General features: G+C 44.0%; 1 protein-coding gene across 1 annotated transcript; it reads right to left on the bottom strand.

Annotated features, from left to right (window-relative positions):
- Positions 1–13,468: 13,468 nt before the first annotated feature.
- LOC133895281 (transcription factor bHLH167-like) lies at positions 13,469–15,809 on the bottom strand. Its single transcript, XM_062335474.1, has 2 exons — positions 15,320–15,809; positions 13,469–14,178 (listed from the first exon to the last, which is right to left on the bottom strand). The coding sequence occupies exons 1-2, from the start codon at positions 15,554–15,556 to the stop codon at positions 13,756–13,758; spliced, it is 660 nt and encodes a 219-aa protein (XP_062191458.1). The 5' UTR covers positions 15,557–15,809; the 3' UTR covers positions 13,469–13,755.
- Between the last annotated feature and the right edge of the window lie 1,617 nt (positions 15,810–17,426).

Raw genomic sequence — 17,426 nt, 5'->3', positions numbered from 1 at the left:
GTCATGATATGGAATTCTTTGGACTACAAGATCAAACCAAATAGTAGAACATGGTCTCATAATTAACGTTCAACAAATTGGGATTCGTTTAGCAAATGATTTTTATCCTCCATTTGAACTCATTTCCCTAATTCTTCTAGTTTCTTTAATGGGCCAAAAGCGCCAGTGCCCCTGCCTTTCCGATTTGAAGCCATTGACTTGCCCCTACTTTGCAATGGATAATTAATGACATCAACTCAGAGAGTTTGACCAGAAACTAGATTGTTTTACCCTTGCATAGCTATAAATAGCCAAACAAGGGTGGGAATATGGCTACAAAATAGAAGATAAGAGAGAGAGAGAGAGAGAGAGAGAGAGAGAGAGAGAGAGAGAGAGAGAGGAGTGCTTCCAGCGGATCCAAGAGCTCTTCGTATTTATACTTGTGTAGATTTTGTTATGATTGCAAGAGCAAGAGCAAAGCTACAAACTGGAGGGTTGAAACTCTAGCTAACTATGGTAGGGTGTTCCTCATATGCTGTGCAACATTAGTTGGATTTGAAGGTTCTTATTGTTTCAAAAATGCAACATTTTCATGTGGAAGGATGTGTTGGAGGACAACAAAAGCCACACTGTCAAGGAAGTGATGAACCAGAATGCAGATGCATGATACAAAATATACAAGATAGAAGTTTTACATGACATGGGGTTGCAAATGACTGCTCTAAAGGAAGTGCCCATGAAGATGAATGAAATGGAAAGAAGTCTGAACCACCTAAGATAATAATGTTTGTGCTTATACTTGGTATGATCTGGATGATGGCTAGGATGCAAGGCTTCTCAGATGTAACATGCAGTGTAATGTTAAATCTTGATGTAATGAGAAATAAATGAAACTGACTGGTATTTCAACGTATCAGGTCAGAGAGAAGATGGAAGGGGAAAATAGAGCTATGAACAGTACTTCTGGTGCAGTGAAGGGGTGTATATGTTTGAATTCAAATTGAATAAAAAGAAGAATATCACATGAAATGATAAAATGCATATAAATAAAGCATTACAAAGGAACTCACTTTTTCACCATATAACGTAGGACTGAAAATAATTTTAGAAATTAGTACATCATATAATAAGAATATTAGTGATTTTTTTAAAAATTTTGAAAAATTATTTGAGGCCCTAATAATAGTTAAAAGTTATAAAGTAGCCAATTTTTGAGAATTTTAGTTTAAATTTCACATGGGTTTTTTGGCTGAATCCAATTGAAATGGATTGCACATTGATTGTAAAACTTGTACAAAAGTTCTAAAATTTTTGGAGTTGCAAAAGACCATTAATTTGTACAAAGAAGATGAGAGAAAAATAGAGCCATGAACAGTACTTCTAGCGCAGCACTGTTCACATATAGAGTGGTAGATATCTATTCTTACAAATATTTTCATAAGGGGTCTATTTATTTAAATATTAATGTTATAAAATATAAAAAAAAACTTGACGTGAAGCCCTCCCCACCACCTGCTAGCTCGGGCACGAACCGTCTGTCGTCTGGTCTGGCTTCTGTCACTTGTTGTTGGGCCTTTAGGCCATGTTTAGAATTCATCGCAGCATTTGAATTGGGTTGGGCTTTCATCCGAACTAGCAATGGAATAATTTCTTTATTTTTATATTTTTTAAATAAAAATGCAAATATATGTGCTTGTCGAGGGTTAGTTCCTAATAACGATTCCGGGATGTACCGGTCGACGGACGCGTGAATAATGCTTTGTGGTGTGCATGTATTTGCGAAGAACTCAAGAACACAGGGTTTATCTAGTTTCAGGCCTCCCTAAGGATAACACTCCCACGTCCCAGGTCCTTTTTCTACTCATCCATATCATAGCTAAACCTCCCACCCCTAGGCTATTCAAAATGGGTAGCGCACACGTCTCTTTTTGTTCTGATGAAGCAGCCAAGCCCATCTCATCTGTTGGACACTTCCACGCTTACGTCACCCTGGTCAGCCAGTATGCCATGTCCTATCACCAGTCTCACACACGCGTTTGTGAAGCAGTCTGACACGCTTGTGAGCTCGTCCTGTGTATTTTTTAATGCTATGGGAAGGAGCATGACACCACTACACCGACCACGACCTGTCTGCTGAGGAGGAGTGCCTAGGGAAGGAAAACACTTGAGTGGAATACATTTAATCAGAATAGATTGGTTTGATGAGTACCTGTACCGCGACCAACGAAGGCTGATCTTGAGAATCCCTTATGTGGTAAGGATCCTAGTCGCAAAAATACAGGCTAGTCACGTGGTGGGACCCTATCCCGGAAAAGAATCTTTTGCCAACTATATATTGGCTGGTGTGGGCCCTCACAATAGGGGACTCCTATTCTATACACGGACAATAGCCCCTAAGCTCCCTCACGGATGTGGTGATCTGAGTAATTTGTTTCGTGGTCATTGATGGACCTGGTCGTGCCACTTGGGCCCCATGTCAACACGAGTTCACCCTGGGAGTGTTTATCAATGCAGTGCACTTTCGTGGTGGGACTACAAAACCACATCCCAAGGGGAGGTTTTAAACTTTTAGAGAGAGAGAGAGAGAGAGAGAGAGAGAGAGAGAGAGAGAGAGAGAGAGAGAGAGAGAGACTGCAGGGTGATCTTCGAGGTGCGTCAGTTCTAGCACCATTTCGCCATGCGTTAGTCCTAAGCTAGCCGAGTGAGACCTGATCGGCTCGCGACTTTGTGATTTGTGACCTGTTTTAATGACCAGCTTGTCGAGAGGAGTTGCTCGCAACGCGAAGAGACCTAGAGAAGATGGCCAGAGAAAATGACTAGCGGTGGAAATATTTCTATGATCGCCTCAGTTGAGCTTTTACACCCTTCAACTTGTTACTGCGGTCTGTCGGTGTTCAGGTTCTCCCAATGCCTGGAGGCACTGTGACTGGTCACGTCGATTGGTTTTTGGCAGCATCTGAGGAGGTGAGTGGTCTTGAGGACATGCTACGTGTGGCGGTGGATGACCACTTGCTAGATGTCGGAGCCACCGACGCCTGTCTTGTCGTGGCCTGCTGAAAGGACAATGATATCGTGGAGGGGGTAAATATGCATTTTTACAAAAATTTATCACATTTTACCATTGGCCTAAACTTGCAGTGGAAAAGAAACTAACATATTTTTCACAAGTGAAAATCTTAAATATGTTAGGCTCAACTAGTGCATAATCACTCTAAATAAGTCTAAAAGTTACAATCCTAGGGTGACAAAGATTATTCAAAACTGCAAGAAAACTCTAGTTAAAAATCTTGAAAATAATATTTACCAAATACTGTGGGTTGAATCCGGAACCTCTAGGTTCATAGCTGATTGTACAATATCCGGAGTATCTGGGTTAAATTTGGTACTTCTGAGTTCAAGAATGAATGAACTTGAAACTAAAATTAAAGTACGCCTAAAGAGTTCTAACTCAAACCAAATGAAGTCGTATGTTCCAATTGATAATTCTAAATAGATCCACCGAGAACCTACAATCAATTTCACGCGGGCAAGTGGATCGAGCATTATGTATAAATGTTGAGCAAGAACTCAAGAACAAGGACACAAGACAGGAAACACAAGATCTGTTCCTGAAGTTCGAACACATTCTCTAGAGGTTCCTACATCTCCATTGAGGAGCTCGGTCACACTTGAGCTTGGGTTTCCACTCTTGATTTCTTCCCTTTCGGTGGTGAACTCGAAATCTTCACAAACTTCCCATGGCACACCACAACCTTAGGTCCTCACCGGTACCGCCTAGGGGATTGAATCCCCAAGAGTAACAAACGCGATAATGAACTTCTTACCGATGAACTCGAGTGCTCAAGATGGGATTTAGTTCACTTGCACTCAATCTTCCAATCTCTTAATCCAGCTCACTTTTTTTTCTCAAATCTCACACAAAAATGGAGTGAGAAAGAGTTCTTTTAGCTCTAGAATGTTTTTCTTTCGTGCCCAAGCAGTTATAAATAAGGGTGAGGGTGAGGGGTTATTTATATCCTTCCCCCAAAAATTAGTCGCTATACAGCTTTTTGTACTGATCCGGAGTATCCAAGTTGGCACTTGAATGTGTAACCGAAAACCTTAGTTGGAGTACAACTAGGATGGTCCGGAGACTACCGGAACCAAAAGTCTCCGGGTCAACACTTAGGCTTTAACAGACCACCCGGCTTAGAGCTAAACCTGGAGATTTCAGCCAACCTAGAGTATCCGGGTTAGCTCGGAGTGTCCGAGTTCAAAACGGCGATAACTTTTGACCCTGAAGTCCAATTTTGACGATTTTAGACTCTACGGAAGGCTTATTCAGAGGGTTACACATCTCAATTGAATTCATCATCCCAGACACATTTGATCAAACTAGGAACACTCTGAAACCCAATTCGGACACTTTCATACTTTTCGCACCAGATTCCTAAAGCGAACCTCACTTTAGGCGGATTAGGAACTCTAGTGCACTGAGACACGACAAATAGCTATACGTTGCATCCCTATTAATAGTACATCATACCTATACTCAAATTCAAATGTAAAACTCATTTGAACTAATTTGAACATTTGAATACCTTCAAGTACCACTTCTTTCTTTGAAACATTGATGGTTGTTAACTTTTATATCGTATTCACTCCATCTGTTCTTGAGTATTCATGTGATTGATGCGAATAACTCATAGCTTCTCATGGCCTCGCACGGTATTAATGCAATCCCTTCACTCACTCTTCACAACCGCCTTGGTCCTTCGGCGCCGAGCCGTTTGCTTACCTTCACCACCGGGTGGTCTATCGCAGTCGAGTCTTGCTTGCACTTCACCGTCTTGCCATAGAAAACCATTTTGTATCAGATATCTTCAATAAATTCATTTTGTCATATATAGAGTCTCTTATTAGGCCATGATTGTGATTTTGGTGATTAATGACAACATAATCAATAGGACAAACATGTCCGTCAAACATATATGTTAGTAAATCTCATGGATGCAATACATGAAGAAGCCATTGAAGCTGGGACAAAGCTTGATTAAATTGGAAAAAATTCCAGGAGAAATGACTTCACTGGATGGTCCGGTGATCACGTGTTTTAACACACCAGAGCATTGTGTCCAGAGGCATTTGACCTCACCGGATGATCCGGTGCTCAAAGGAGGATGCACACCGAAGCATTTTCACCAGAGAAGGTTGCAATTGCTGAAGATTAAAGGTCAACATGCCGGAAGGTCCGTTGATGAAGAGAAGTGCACCGAACAATACACCGGACAATGAACAGTGTAAAGACGATGAAGAAGAAGACCCCGCTGGATAGTCCGATGATCCAAAACGATTAAGCACAAGATTAGTGAATGATTAGTGATTATAGGCCTAGGCAGTGAGTTGCTCGGTGATTGCTGCGAGACTGGATTAAGGAGTGATCCAATAGTGTACCTCTTAGTACGCCGCATCTTGGAGTCTTGGTAACTCGTCAGCAAGCTTTTTGACTCTCCAACTTGGTGTGGAGCAGCGGCAAGGCGATTGTGCAGGGACACGAAGACCTGTGCCTTTGTGACTCAAGCTCCGAAGTGATCACGGCAGTTGTCGGTGGATGAACACCGCAAGAGGGGATCCTGAGGGACCACCTTTGAGATTCGATGGGGGGGGGCTCATTCTGGATCTATCTCGTACGTGGAGTTAATGCGTGTGGGACTTAAGCGGGATGAATCGTTGTTGGCTAGTAGTAATGAATGCACCAAAGGTTTAGACAGGTTCAGACCGCTCGGAGGCGTAATACCCTACTCCTGTGTGTCTAGTATATTATCGATGCTCTTCAAATGTCTTTCTCTAAATCTCTAGCACTCTCATTTTTCTCTGTGTTACAAGGTGTTGCCATTCTATCGGCTGTGTGAAGTCTTGAGCTTCCCGTTTCCCGTCTAGGTCAAGTCTTTTCCTTCTACAAAGTGCTCCCCCCCTTTTATCTACCGGGGGGAGACCCTTTAGGGTGTGCTTGGAATGATGGCACAAGTTTTCGTAAACAATAAATGAAAAACAACCATCATGGGTCTACAATTGATGTTACAGAGGGTTGAAAATGCATCCCTCGGACGGTCCCATCGGTCTTCACATCTCAGCTTTAGCAGGTGCAAGGGCGCCCACCGGCTAGCCTCTGAATACTCTCTCATGCCCGTCTGGTCAGAGTAGGTCTGACACGATCTGATGCAACAGGGCAATAGGCGATAAGCCTCAAGCCCATCGAAGATATCTTCAAGCCGTCTTTCTTCATGGGCCCCGCGAAGGGATATGCGATGGGACCCATAGCATTAATTGTTCCCACGCCTTCTTGCCGGGCAAGGGGCTTCTCGGCCACTCGGGGAACTCTGGGTACTCGGGGACCAACTGTTCTTGGCTTCAAGCACCCCTCCCAGACCTGGCTCTTCTCGGGTCCTTGGGGAACTCTAGGTAGTTGGGGACCAACTGTTCTTGATCCAGAGCACCCCCTCCTGGACCTGGCTCTTCTCGGGTCCTCGGGGCACTCTGGGTACTCGGGGACCAACTGTTCTTGGCCCCGAGCACCCCCTTTCGGACTTGGCTTCCCTCGCGCCCTCGGGGAGGTGGTTCCCGAGGGAAGACGCCACGTGGCACTACGTTGTCCTGGCCTCGGGACTCGGGAACCCCCGGATCCCATATCACCGACAGCAGTGGTGAACTGGAAGAGAGGCTAATGGTGAGACCTTGCCTTGGTAGTTTGGTGACTCATCCGTGTGGAAGCCTTGTCTTTGTGACTCGGTGGCTCAAAGGCCGTGACCGGGTGCCGACCGGGTGTATATCCTTTGTGGATTTCCAACATGGAACAGGGGTGGTATTCATGCCATCCATACTACGGGAAAAAAATCCTTGTGCCAAGTTTGCTCTCTTTACCTTATTTATGTTTCCACATTTACTTAATTGTAGCTTATCTTCTTAGATAGGTTGCAAGCGCTTTGATCAGTAGACTAGACACACTAGATAAAGCTAGAGCATATGTAGATAGAAACTGATATAAGTTTATCTTGTGTTATTTTTTGGATCTGAAATAGTTTTAAGTGTCCTAATTCACCCACTCTTAGGACGTCACTGATCCTCACAGAGTACAATCTTATTCTGCACTCTTGGCATACAGAATATCTCAATTCAGCTTATGCCTTATTAAGGAATCTAACTCCAATTCACTCTCAAATACAAAAACACATGAGTTAGTCCATTAAAACTCAATTTACATCTTTGTACCTTTAGTCACTTAGTCTCGATAAGCGACGTAGCTTAATGTTTATTATCAATCTTGTTTGAGCTTCTCCTTCTCAGTATCACCTAGAGCTCATTAATCTTGATGCATATCTCTCCTCCATGCATGACCTATGGAATAATCTACTAAAAATTCTTCAACAACATTGTTAGTCTATAGATATTATCATTAATTACCAATAAGGACTAGATGCACTTTCACCTGTGTCCACGAGTACCTTGCGGATATAGACCTCCTCCTAGCAATCTCCGAAGGCTTTGCCAGCGCCACGAAGACCACTGAGGAGCTCCATGAACTCGCAAACTCATATCTGCCTGTTGTTCGCTCTCTTGTATGGTCTGTCTGGTTCAATCCACTGCCATGTGCTTTGGGTCCCGCGTGTACTGAATAGACTATTTAGATCTAGCCCCCGAGAGCTATCCGGGTGATCTCTTTGTAATGGAAGGACTATTCTTTGTGTAAATTTTTCTTCTGTTCTTGTGGGGAATAGGTTTGAGGCGCTCACTAGCAAGGTTCCTGGCACTTAGGATGGTCCTTAGCACGATGAGCCCGTTGGGAGCGACCAACGCTTGATCCGATTTCACTACTGCAGAAACCCTCATCAATGTCGGTTCAAATCGCCATCAGTGGCAGGTTTTGAACTGACACTGATTACTAGGCACCGATAGTCATAAATTATAAGTGCCAGTTATGGAATCGGTACTGCAATCACTATCAGTGCCGGCTGGTGGCTCCAATCGGCGCTGATAGTCGGTCCCCAATTCAACATTTTTGCGGTCAAAAAATGCAAAAAAAAAAATCACGACCAAAGGCGCTCACCCAGTCACTGCTCATCTGACCTCACAGTAGGTCCCCTCTCGCGCCCGTGACCATCTAACCACCTCACCTCTGATACGTTCTTGCCTATAATAGCAAAATCAATCCTCTTGAAATCTTCTGATCGAATGTTTGAACAACTATTTGGGAATCTAGATGATGTTATATCAAAACGTAATCCACTACAAAGTTGTACAAAGTTTTTTCTCATCCGAGTTAGTATAAAAAAAGTTATGAATTTTACAAGATAAGGTGTCAATTAATCATGACGGTCGGTTGAAACTTTGTTATGATGATTTAGGCACTTAATAGCCTCAAATTAAACAAAATTCAACTACAAAATTGTAGATCTCGTCGAGTTCTACAATTTTATATAAAGTTTTTCCCCATCAGACTTCGTATGAAAAGGTTATGAATTTTATAAGATAAGCTGTGACAGTAGCAATTATCAGTGATGGTTCGTGGATAGAACCGGCACTGATTCTTACTATCAGTGAAGGATTATGGCTAGAACCACCACTGATACTGATTATCAGTGCTGGTTCATAGAACCGACCCTGATGTATCAATGCCAGTTTGTGGCTAGAATTGGTACTGATACATTAGTGACTATAAGTGCTAGTTTGTAGCTCATCAGTCGTTATTCATGCATGGGAGTTTAAGAACCGACATTGATACGTCTTCAATAGCGGTTACCGTTGAACCGGTACTGATGAGGCGCTACATATGTGGTGTTCTGAAGTAGTGTTTAGGACTCGTGGCCTCGTGGTCACTATTCCTCGGACACCCATACCTTTGACACTGCGCGAGTAGTATTTTTTATCACATCCCAACAATGTGATCGATCGGGTAGAACAAAACATGTACGCTGCACCAAAACAAACTACAGATCCTAAAAGCTCTAGCCCCCGACCGTCAGGTTGGCCGAAAAACTACTGACTTGGCGGTCAAGCCTATGAATAGAAAAAACATACCATTTGGTGAGACTGTTCATATTTGCGTTATCCTACAAAATAGAGTCTATTTTTGAATTTGAAAAAACTAACAAGCCATGTTCCAAGCTCTTCCGGCAGATCAACAATATAGAAAAACAGGCTCGTTTTCGAGCAGCCTTACACATAGATACCGTGTTCCGTGAGTTTATGTAATTTATGATCGGCCTCTGGCCAAGTCGATCACGCCAGGTTAGGAAAAGCAGACAACTTTGTGGAACCCTCCCCCTTACGGAAGAGCATATCACGACCTGCCATATTCCTAGACTTGTCTGAGGTCGAGGTCGCCTATGATCGGTGTCTGCTTCTGCACCTTATGGCCGCAGTAGTGCCTGAGGCTCTGTTGGCATCGGGTTGCCCGAATTTTGAGCACGTTCGCGAGGCTCTTCGCTCGAGTTTGTATTGTCCTCTCATCGCGCCTCCTAGTGGTACGAGGCGATGTGTGTTCTTTGACTGGGGACTTGAGTCTCGTTTACTCATAATTATGTGGTTCGGACGGCCAAATTGCACTATCACTGCTCGTATAAACTTAATCGCTGGTATGGTAGAGAATTCCTGACAGGCTTGGCCTCGATTCCCATATTGAATTTTCCTACTGCCACGAACAAGAATTCAAAATCGCCTAGGGCTTTTAAGGAACATCCTATGATAACGAGCCCCTAAACAGTGAAAGGACAAGAGAGTTGTATGGTTTGCTGTGCTTGGGTAGATAGTTTGGCATATCGGCCATAGTTCTGACATGACCTGACCGTTTCATCAGCTCGCCAGCATCCTGGAGGGTCGTGGGCCAATAGAATTCTTACCGGAACACTTTTCCAACCAGAGTGCGATATGAAGTGTGGCTATCACATACGCCTCTGAGGATGTTGGGGAATGCTATGCTCCCCATTTCTTGAATGATGTATTTCAGTAAAAGGTCATTGCCTTTTTGGCGGTAGAGGCATCTCTCTACCTAGGGGAATTTGTGGTCCTGACACATGGTCCTTTCTGCTGATCCATCATCGTCAGAGGCTACTTGATTCTGAAGGTAGTCCAAGATCTGATCCATCCAGATCGTACCCAAATCGAGCAGGACGACCACATGATGGCCACCCCAGGTCGACGGCACTGAAGGAGGCGTTGCCTCTGTTGCTCCGTTTTCAAGCGGAGCATCCCTTCCACGTTGGCCCGAGACTGCGATGGGTCGTCATGTGAATATTTTTTCAAAGACTCTAACTGGGACATGTGCGCAAGAAGAGGCTTGACGGACCAGCTCATTAGCTAGGAAGTTGCCCTTGCGAGGGATGTGCTAGACTTCACAACTGAAGTAGCGTCGCTTTAGATTTCTCACTTCGAAGAGATATGTCGCCATTGTCTGGTCCTAGCACAGGAAATCCTCCGCACCCGGTTTATGGCCAGTAACGAGTCCCTCATCGCTAGTGGGTGTTTTACCACTCGTGTGGATGCTGCTCGTATTCGAGATGAGAGGCCCTCATACTCTGTAACATTATTTTACCTGAAAATTTAATTGAATTGTGTACCTAAAGGTGTCGCTAGCATGTGGGGTTGAGATCACTCCGGCCCCTAGTCCATTCAGCATGCATGACCTATCGATATGTATGGTCCTATGCCTGTTCGTCTCTGGTTGCAGAAAACCAGCACCGCTCGATGACCTGTACCCCTCCTGCGACCTGTGGGGGGTAGCTGCAAATAGGGCAACGACTCATCGTCTAGTCGAGGAGTGGTCAGTATAAGAGGAGAAAAAGGGTCACCTGTTGAGATCCTGAATGACTTCCCTCGTTCCTACTATCCGCTGAAAGTGGTCCTTCTTTCTATTCGAAACTTTAAGAGCGAAAGATCCTTTTTCCTGTACTCGAGATGATCCTGCCCAAACAAGCCACACGCCCGATTAGTTTCACGGTACCCTCTTATCTGTTTGGGGATTTTGCCTTACTAATGGCTTTGGATCATGCTATAGAGGTCGCATTGGTGCAGGGAGTTGTACAGGTCGAGGGTTAGCTGCCCCGATGCGGCAAGGATCTCTAAGCACTCCCTGTTGCATGAATTATCATGTAAACTTCCTGTTGAGCCTCGAAGCCCTCAGACTCTGATTCGGTGTCCCATTCTGGAGCACACCGGGCTTATCTGGGTTGTATCATATGACGAACACCTCATGGTGAGCAGGGTCCTCGAAACGGGACTCAGCGGTTACGGTGGGTTCGGCCATGGGTAGCCCAATCTAATCTCCAACACTTACCGAAACACAGAAACTCACGCCCTCAACCTGACACGCCAAAAATCAAAGGTTAGTTCATGACAATGATTCCGAGGTGTACTGATCGATGGGCGCGTGAACAATGCTTGCGGTATGCATGTGTTTATGATGAACTCAAGAACACAGGGATTATTCAGGTTCAGGCCTCGCTAACAACCCTACGTCTTGTGTATTCTGTTATCAGAGTTTTTTGAACTAGTTATCCCCCTCTTCTACAAAGCAAGTCCTCCTTTGTTTATATACTAGAGAGAAGAAGAACTTACAAATGTGTCATTTTCTACTGACCCATACCTTAGCTAAATCTCCCACCTCTAGACTATTTAAAATGGGCGGTGTATGTGCCACTTTTTGCTCTGATGAAGCACCTGAGCTCATCTCATCCGCTTGACACCTCCATGCCTGCCACCCCGGTCAACCGGTATGGCTCGTCCGATCATCGATCTCGCACGTGCTCCTATGAAGTAGTCTAACACGCCTGCAAGCTTGTCCGTTACGTTTAATGCTATGTGACTGGACATGGCACCACTACATCGGTCACGATTTGTCCGCTGAGGAGGAGTGCTTAGGGAAGGAAAACACTTGAGGGAAATGCATTTAATCAGAATAGATTGGTCTAGTGAGTACCTGCCTCGTGATCAGCGAAGGCTGGTCGCAGGAATCGCTTATGTGATAAGGATCCTGGTCGCGAAGATACAGACTGGCCGTACAGTGGGACTTTGGTCCGGGAAATAAAATTCTGCCAACTGGATATTGACTGGTGGGAGCCCTCGGAATGAGGATCCCTATTTTATACAACGGCAATACATATTTTTGAAAAATTATAAATCTAGACTCATGTCTCCCACTGGAAGCCTGTCACCCTTCCAACGAGTGTCAGTTTTAAAAATAAAAGAATATTGTGTTTCAATGTACTCAAAATTTAAAACACTATAGAAATAATTATGAAAAATTTTGTTAGGTAGAAGATGCTATCATATCACTCTTCAAATATTTCAAACAAAAATATGATATGTACAATGAGAAAAAAGACAAATTTGGAAGATCATGAAATTTGTCTTTTTTGTCCTCGCTGCATAAGTAATTGTTTGAGTTGATTTTTTTAAGAGCCAGATTATAGCAACATCTACACCACATAATTTTTCATGACTATTCTAATAGTATTTTGAATTTTGAGAGGATTGAAATATAATAATTTTTTATTTTTAAATCTGTCACGTGTCGTAATTCCAACAGACTACGTAAGTCTAGGTTTGCAAATTTTTTTAAACGGTCACATATATTTATAATCTTTATTTTAAAAATAAAAAATAAAAAGGTTCAGCGTTGCAAGACAACGAACGTTAATTATCGGAGCAGTAGAGCTCTTGTTTGATTGCTCAAAAGAATTACTACCACGAGGTATGTTAGTAGTAAGTACATTGCCGTCTTTTAGCAAATTTGTTAGTACTTTCTCTGATAGTAAATTTAAGTTGTTTTAGTTTTTTTAATTATTTTATAAATATAAGTTATTTTCGAATTTTTATGTATTTTTTTCTTTTTTTTCTCTTCTTATCTTTGTTTAATGAATACTACCATGTTCACAAATTAATAAGTTATCTTTTATAATACAAAATAAATAAAAAGTAACAAAATTATTTGACCTATTTTTTTAATTTTTGAGTAAAAATCTAAAATGACATATATTTACAGTGGGAGGGAGTACTAACTGGTACGTGCTTAATTGACGTGCTTAATTGGTTAGCATGACAGGTTGGGAGACGGTTGGTAGCGAGGTTTCCGGCTCGAGCAGGGCGGCTGAAACGTCCACCAGCCAGGCAATGACGAATTAGACCGCACGTGGGTAAAGACGAAGCTTTACTTGTAGTAAATAAATATTATTTCGCGTTTAGAAACGTGAGCGAAAGTGTGGAACCACACAAGTGATTAACATGTGGTACGAAGGACACATCTGAGGTCAATCATGAATTTTTTTTTTTGTCCCGGCAAAAGAAAACTACAGATACCCAGAGGTCGATGCTCCATGGATTTCCTTTTCTGCGACTGTGAGCACCGTTCCATGGATTTCTTAAAGCGCATTCAAATTTCAGACATCTGAGGTCCAAATTTCAGCGGCACAATCAGCATCGTATGTTCTTACGAGAGTTGTTATTTCTCAAGCGCTCGAAAATAAGACGATAGTTTATAGTGGTATTGAACAAACCTTCTCCAGCAAAACTGATTCAAACCGATTGGTTCTACCACTGCGCTCAGTCTTGATTAGTGTCCTAGGGGCATAACTACAGCAATGGCTTGATTAGTCCATCTCATTTTCTTGCTGCTGTTGCTGCTGCTAGGCCTTCCTGGATCATCATGACAGCGCAAACAATGCACTGATCTATCAGTGGCTAGAAAAACTGTTCTTGGTTTCCGGCTTGCTGACTCGAGGCTAGCTGCAGAGACAGTGAATAGGTTCAGGCGAGGAGCAGGTCTTGCAGCCTCTCCGAGACCCTGGACGGCTCGAGGCCGATCCTGGAGCTGAGCGCCTGCGAGTGGATGGTGTAGAAGATCTTGTCCCCGATGACGGAGAAGCTGGCGCTAACGACCTCGGCGCCCTCCTGCTCCAGCACCGTGATCACCTCGTGCAGCTTGAACGGCCGCCCGGCCTCGCTGATGAGCACCACGTCGAGGGTGGCGTGCTGGTACCGCACCTCGATCACCGGCATGCGCACGGCGCCGGTGGTGGCCGCCGTCGCAGAAGTCCCCTCGTAGCTGGAGCTGCGGAAACCACCGTGGCCGCCGCTCTCCTTCCTCCGCTTCAGCTCGTCGATCCGCTCCTTGAGCTGCTTGATGTACGCCGCCGCGTTGTCCAGGTGATCCAGCTGCGTCACCGTGTCCTGCGACAATAAACCAACCACTTTCAATTTCATTTTTCAACACGGGGAAATGTTTACTATCAGATAGTAATAAAATCCATCTTGCCGAAAAGAAATCCATAATATTACGAGACGGATCAATACTAGTGATATTCTTCTGTCTATTCCTTTCTCCCCCTTCAAATGGAGTGAGCAGTAAATTTTATTCAGAGATGCAAGAACACGTGGCTACTAGCATAAGACAGCAAGTCACTGTCCAGCTGCAGCTCGTGTGATGGAGGTTCAACTATTTTTTCAACTCCACGGTTTCTAATTCATTTCAGCCAAAAACTAGTCTAACAGGTGCGCCAAACAGGTCCCTGTTGCCCCCGAGCTGCTACCGGCTCCGGCTCGTGCCTATAATTATATACTAGTAGTAACCAATGCTGTGACATGACATGTCACCCAGAGCGGGCACGTCTCTGTCACAGGGGAGGGCCACCAATGGCAGCGAGCAGAGCAGGGCATTTGCAGCACGTGGCTGAATGAACGAAAGCTCAGTATTGGACTGGACTGGACTGGACTTCTTGTTGAGAAAGGAAACATTAGGTGGATGCTTTTCACCCCAGAATGGAGCGTGACGGAAAGTGCAGCGGTAGCTCCATTAATTCAACCAAATCAGTGTAGAAATCACTGTTTGAGCCCTGCTGCTTTCTTCTGTTCATCGATGGCATCAGTCTCGACTGTTCCACCCATTTTTTTCAAATCCTTCTCTTCACCTTTTGTTTTGCGGTTAGAACTACAATCAAGAACGATTAAAACTATCGATTGGTGATCCCGGATAGAATTAGCGGTTAAAACTGACGATCGTTTAACAGATCTACCATCGCTGGTCTTTTAGAAGGATTCAAACAACGGTAGTAATACTTTAGTGAGCCACAGGAATACAGAATGCGACATGACATGGATTAAGTGGATTCCAGGTGAACGAGGGCGTTTTACTGTGCAATTATTCCCTAACCCTGCTGTGATACCTTTTGTCCGGATGATGTATGCTTCAGATTCTCTTTCTTCATTTTTGAGACAGATGTATTGTTCAGTTGGCTTCTTTTCGAAGTAAAAATTCAGCTAGCTTCCATGGCTGGGATCGGGAAGAGCAAGAATTGGAGGAGAAGAGGTTTACCTTGTTGGGATTGGATGCTGCTGCTGCTGACGCCGCCTCCGAGAGGAGGGACGCGTGCTTGGCGGCGGGAGGGATGAGGGAGGAGAGCTTGAGGCAGAGGCCTTTCATGTGCAGCCGCCGGTTCTTCTCCACGTCCTTCCTCTCCATCTTGCCGCCGCCGCCGCTGCTGTGCGTGTTCCCCTCCCCTGCAGCCGTAGCCGCGCTGCCGCCGCTGCAGCTCTGCCTCCTGCTCTTCATCTCTCTTCGGTTATTTGCTGTTCCCTCTGGATTTCAGCCCTCTCAAGGAGCAGCAAGGAAGCTCCCCGGGAGGAGGAGAGTAGAGAGAAGAAGCGCGAGGGATTGGAGACGACGGGTGCGATCGAGAGACAAGGTGAGATGTAGCGAATCAGTTGTGGAGCTTTGAGCTGGCTAGGTGTGCGGCCGTGCTTTGCCAGGAACCTCACCGTGGCTGGCTGCTCATTTATACAGGTGACGTGAGGGAGTGTGGACGGAGGAAGGAGACGAAGGGGAGTGGACGGGCGGGTGGGGATCGTGGCAGTCAACTCCACCCGAGCCGCGTCCCCCGAGTCGAGTTTTCGTGTGGGGCCCACGGAGTGCTTCTAGTACTGTTGCCGCGCTGCACGTTGTGCACTGCTAATATTTCCCCCTTTTTTTAATCGGGAGATAGATCTCGCCGTCCCATCTCATCACGTTCTTACTCGGGAGTGGGGAATCTGAACATCGATGGAAGTTATGAGAAACCGCGGTTTCAGGTAAGACCGGCGCCAATCCATTCGTATGTATATGGAGTGGATGGGTACCAAAAAATGGCTATCTTCACTATAGTTTTCACCTCACTTATCTAATTTTAATTTTCTTATTATACAAGGAAATGATATATCGTAATAGGATGTTTTTAGTCTCTCAACAATCATTTTTCTCTATCTTTTCCTTCCCCTTCCCTCCCTTCACTCTCATCTTCAATTTCGGTGAGATCACCATGTCCCCCAGCTTAGATAGATGGTCAGGGAGGCAGTTGGCCCCGGGGAGGCGTTGAGGCCCAATCGTGATGGATGGAGAACTAATGTTTTGTAGGATTGGTGACGTGAACGACTCAACGGTGGTCTGTTGAAGATGGGTTGGCATGGAAGAGGGCGGTCGAAGAAGGGTGCAAGAGGGTAGGCAGAGGCAACAATGTTATGAAGAAGATAGATGATGGTGGGAGAAGATGGATCGGGCAGGGGAAGAGGGATCGGAAGGAGGAAGAGTTGTATGTAAAAAAAAGTTGAAGGAAGAAGAAACACGCGTCACATTCGATTTGGATCAGCCAATTGAAAAATAGTGTTTTGGAGTCACAACCCAAAATATGAGAGAGGATAGATGGGGCCCTTCTTGAATATTTTTTTCTTAAGTGTGTAGTTAGGCCCGTTTGAAGACAATAATCTTTGGTGATCTCCCGTGTAACACTCTTTTTCTCCAAACAAGCTCTGGTTGCTTTTTTAAAAGAAAAACAGGTTTGTTAAGTCCACCTTAGATTTTGCTTATGTCTCATTCATACTTTAACCATAAAAAGCTATCCCCGCAACAGTATTTTTACGGCCATGGAACCGTGACTGTAAAAACCATCCCATAATCGTAAAAATCGGTGTAGTTTTTGCAGGGGTGAGCTATTATGGTCACAAATGTGACTGAGACATATGGAAAATTTTAATCGCTTGATAAGGAGATTGACAAAAAAAAACTTCTCTTTCATGTTTGATGAAGTTCCACAGGACGCATACACAACGTATAAAAGCTAAAGAACTTAACAGCTAACTGGCATACAAATTTATTTTTTCTATTATCTATGTTTCAAGTAATATATATCTTCTTTTTTGGAACACATTTTAGATATTAAATGTTGCCAAGTATAATTTACTGCCCATAGCTACTATGTGTGAATGTATGTAACAAAACATTTTTCTTGCTAAACTTTATTAAGTTTAAAGTGATTGTTCTTAATGGTCATGATTCATATTCTATTACTCTACTCTTTATTAGCGTAAGCATTAGTTATTTTCAATTGTAAATTTTTTTAGCATAGTAGAGCATGGGTTTATCGTAACAACTATATTTTGTTCTTCTAAAT

Source organism: Phragmites australis, chromosome 2 (assembly GCF_958298935.1).
Source record: "Phragmites australis chromosome 2, lpPhrAust1.1, whole genome shotgun sequence".
In the NCBI taxonomy this organism is placed as follows: domain Eukaryota; kingdom Viridiplantae; phylum Streptophyta; class Magnoliopsida; order Poales; family Poaceae; genus Phragmites; species Phragmites australis.
This window is presented reverse-complemented; position numbering and strand designations above follow the sequence as displayed.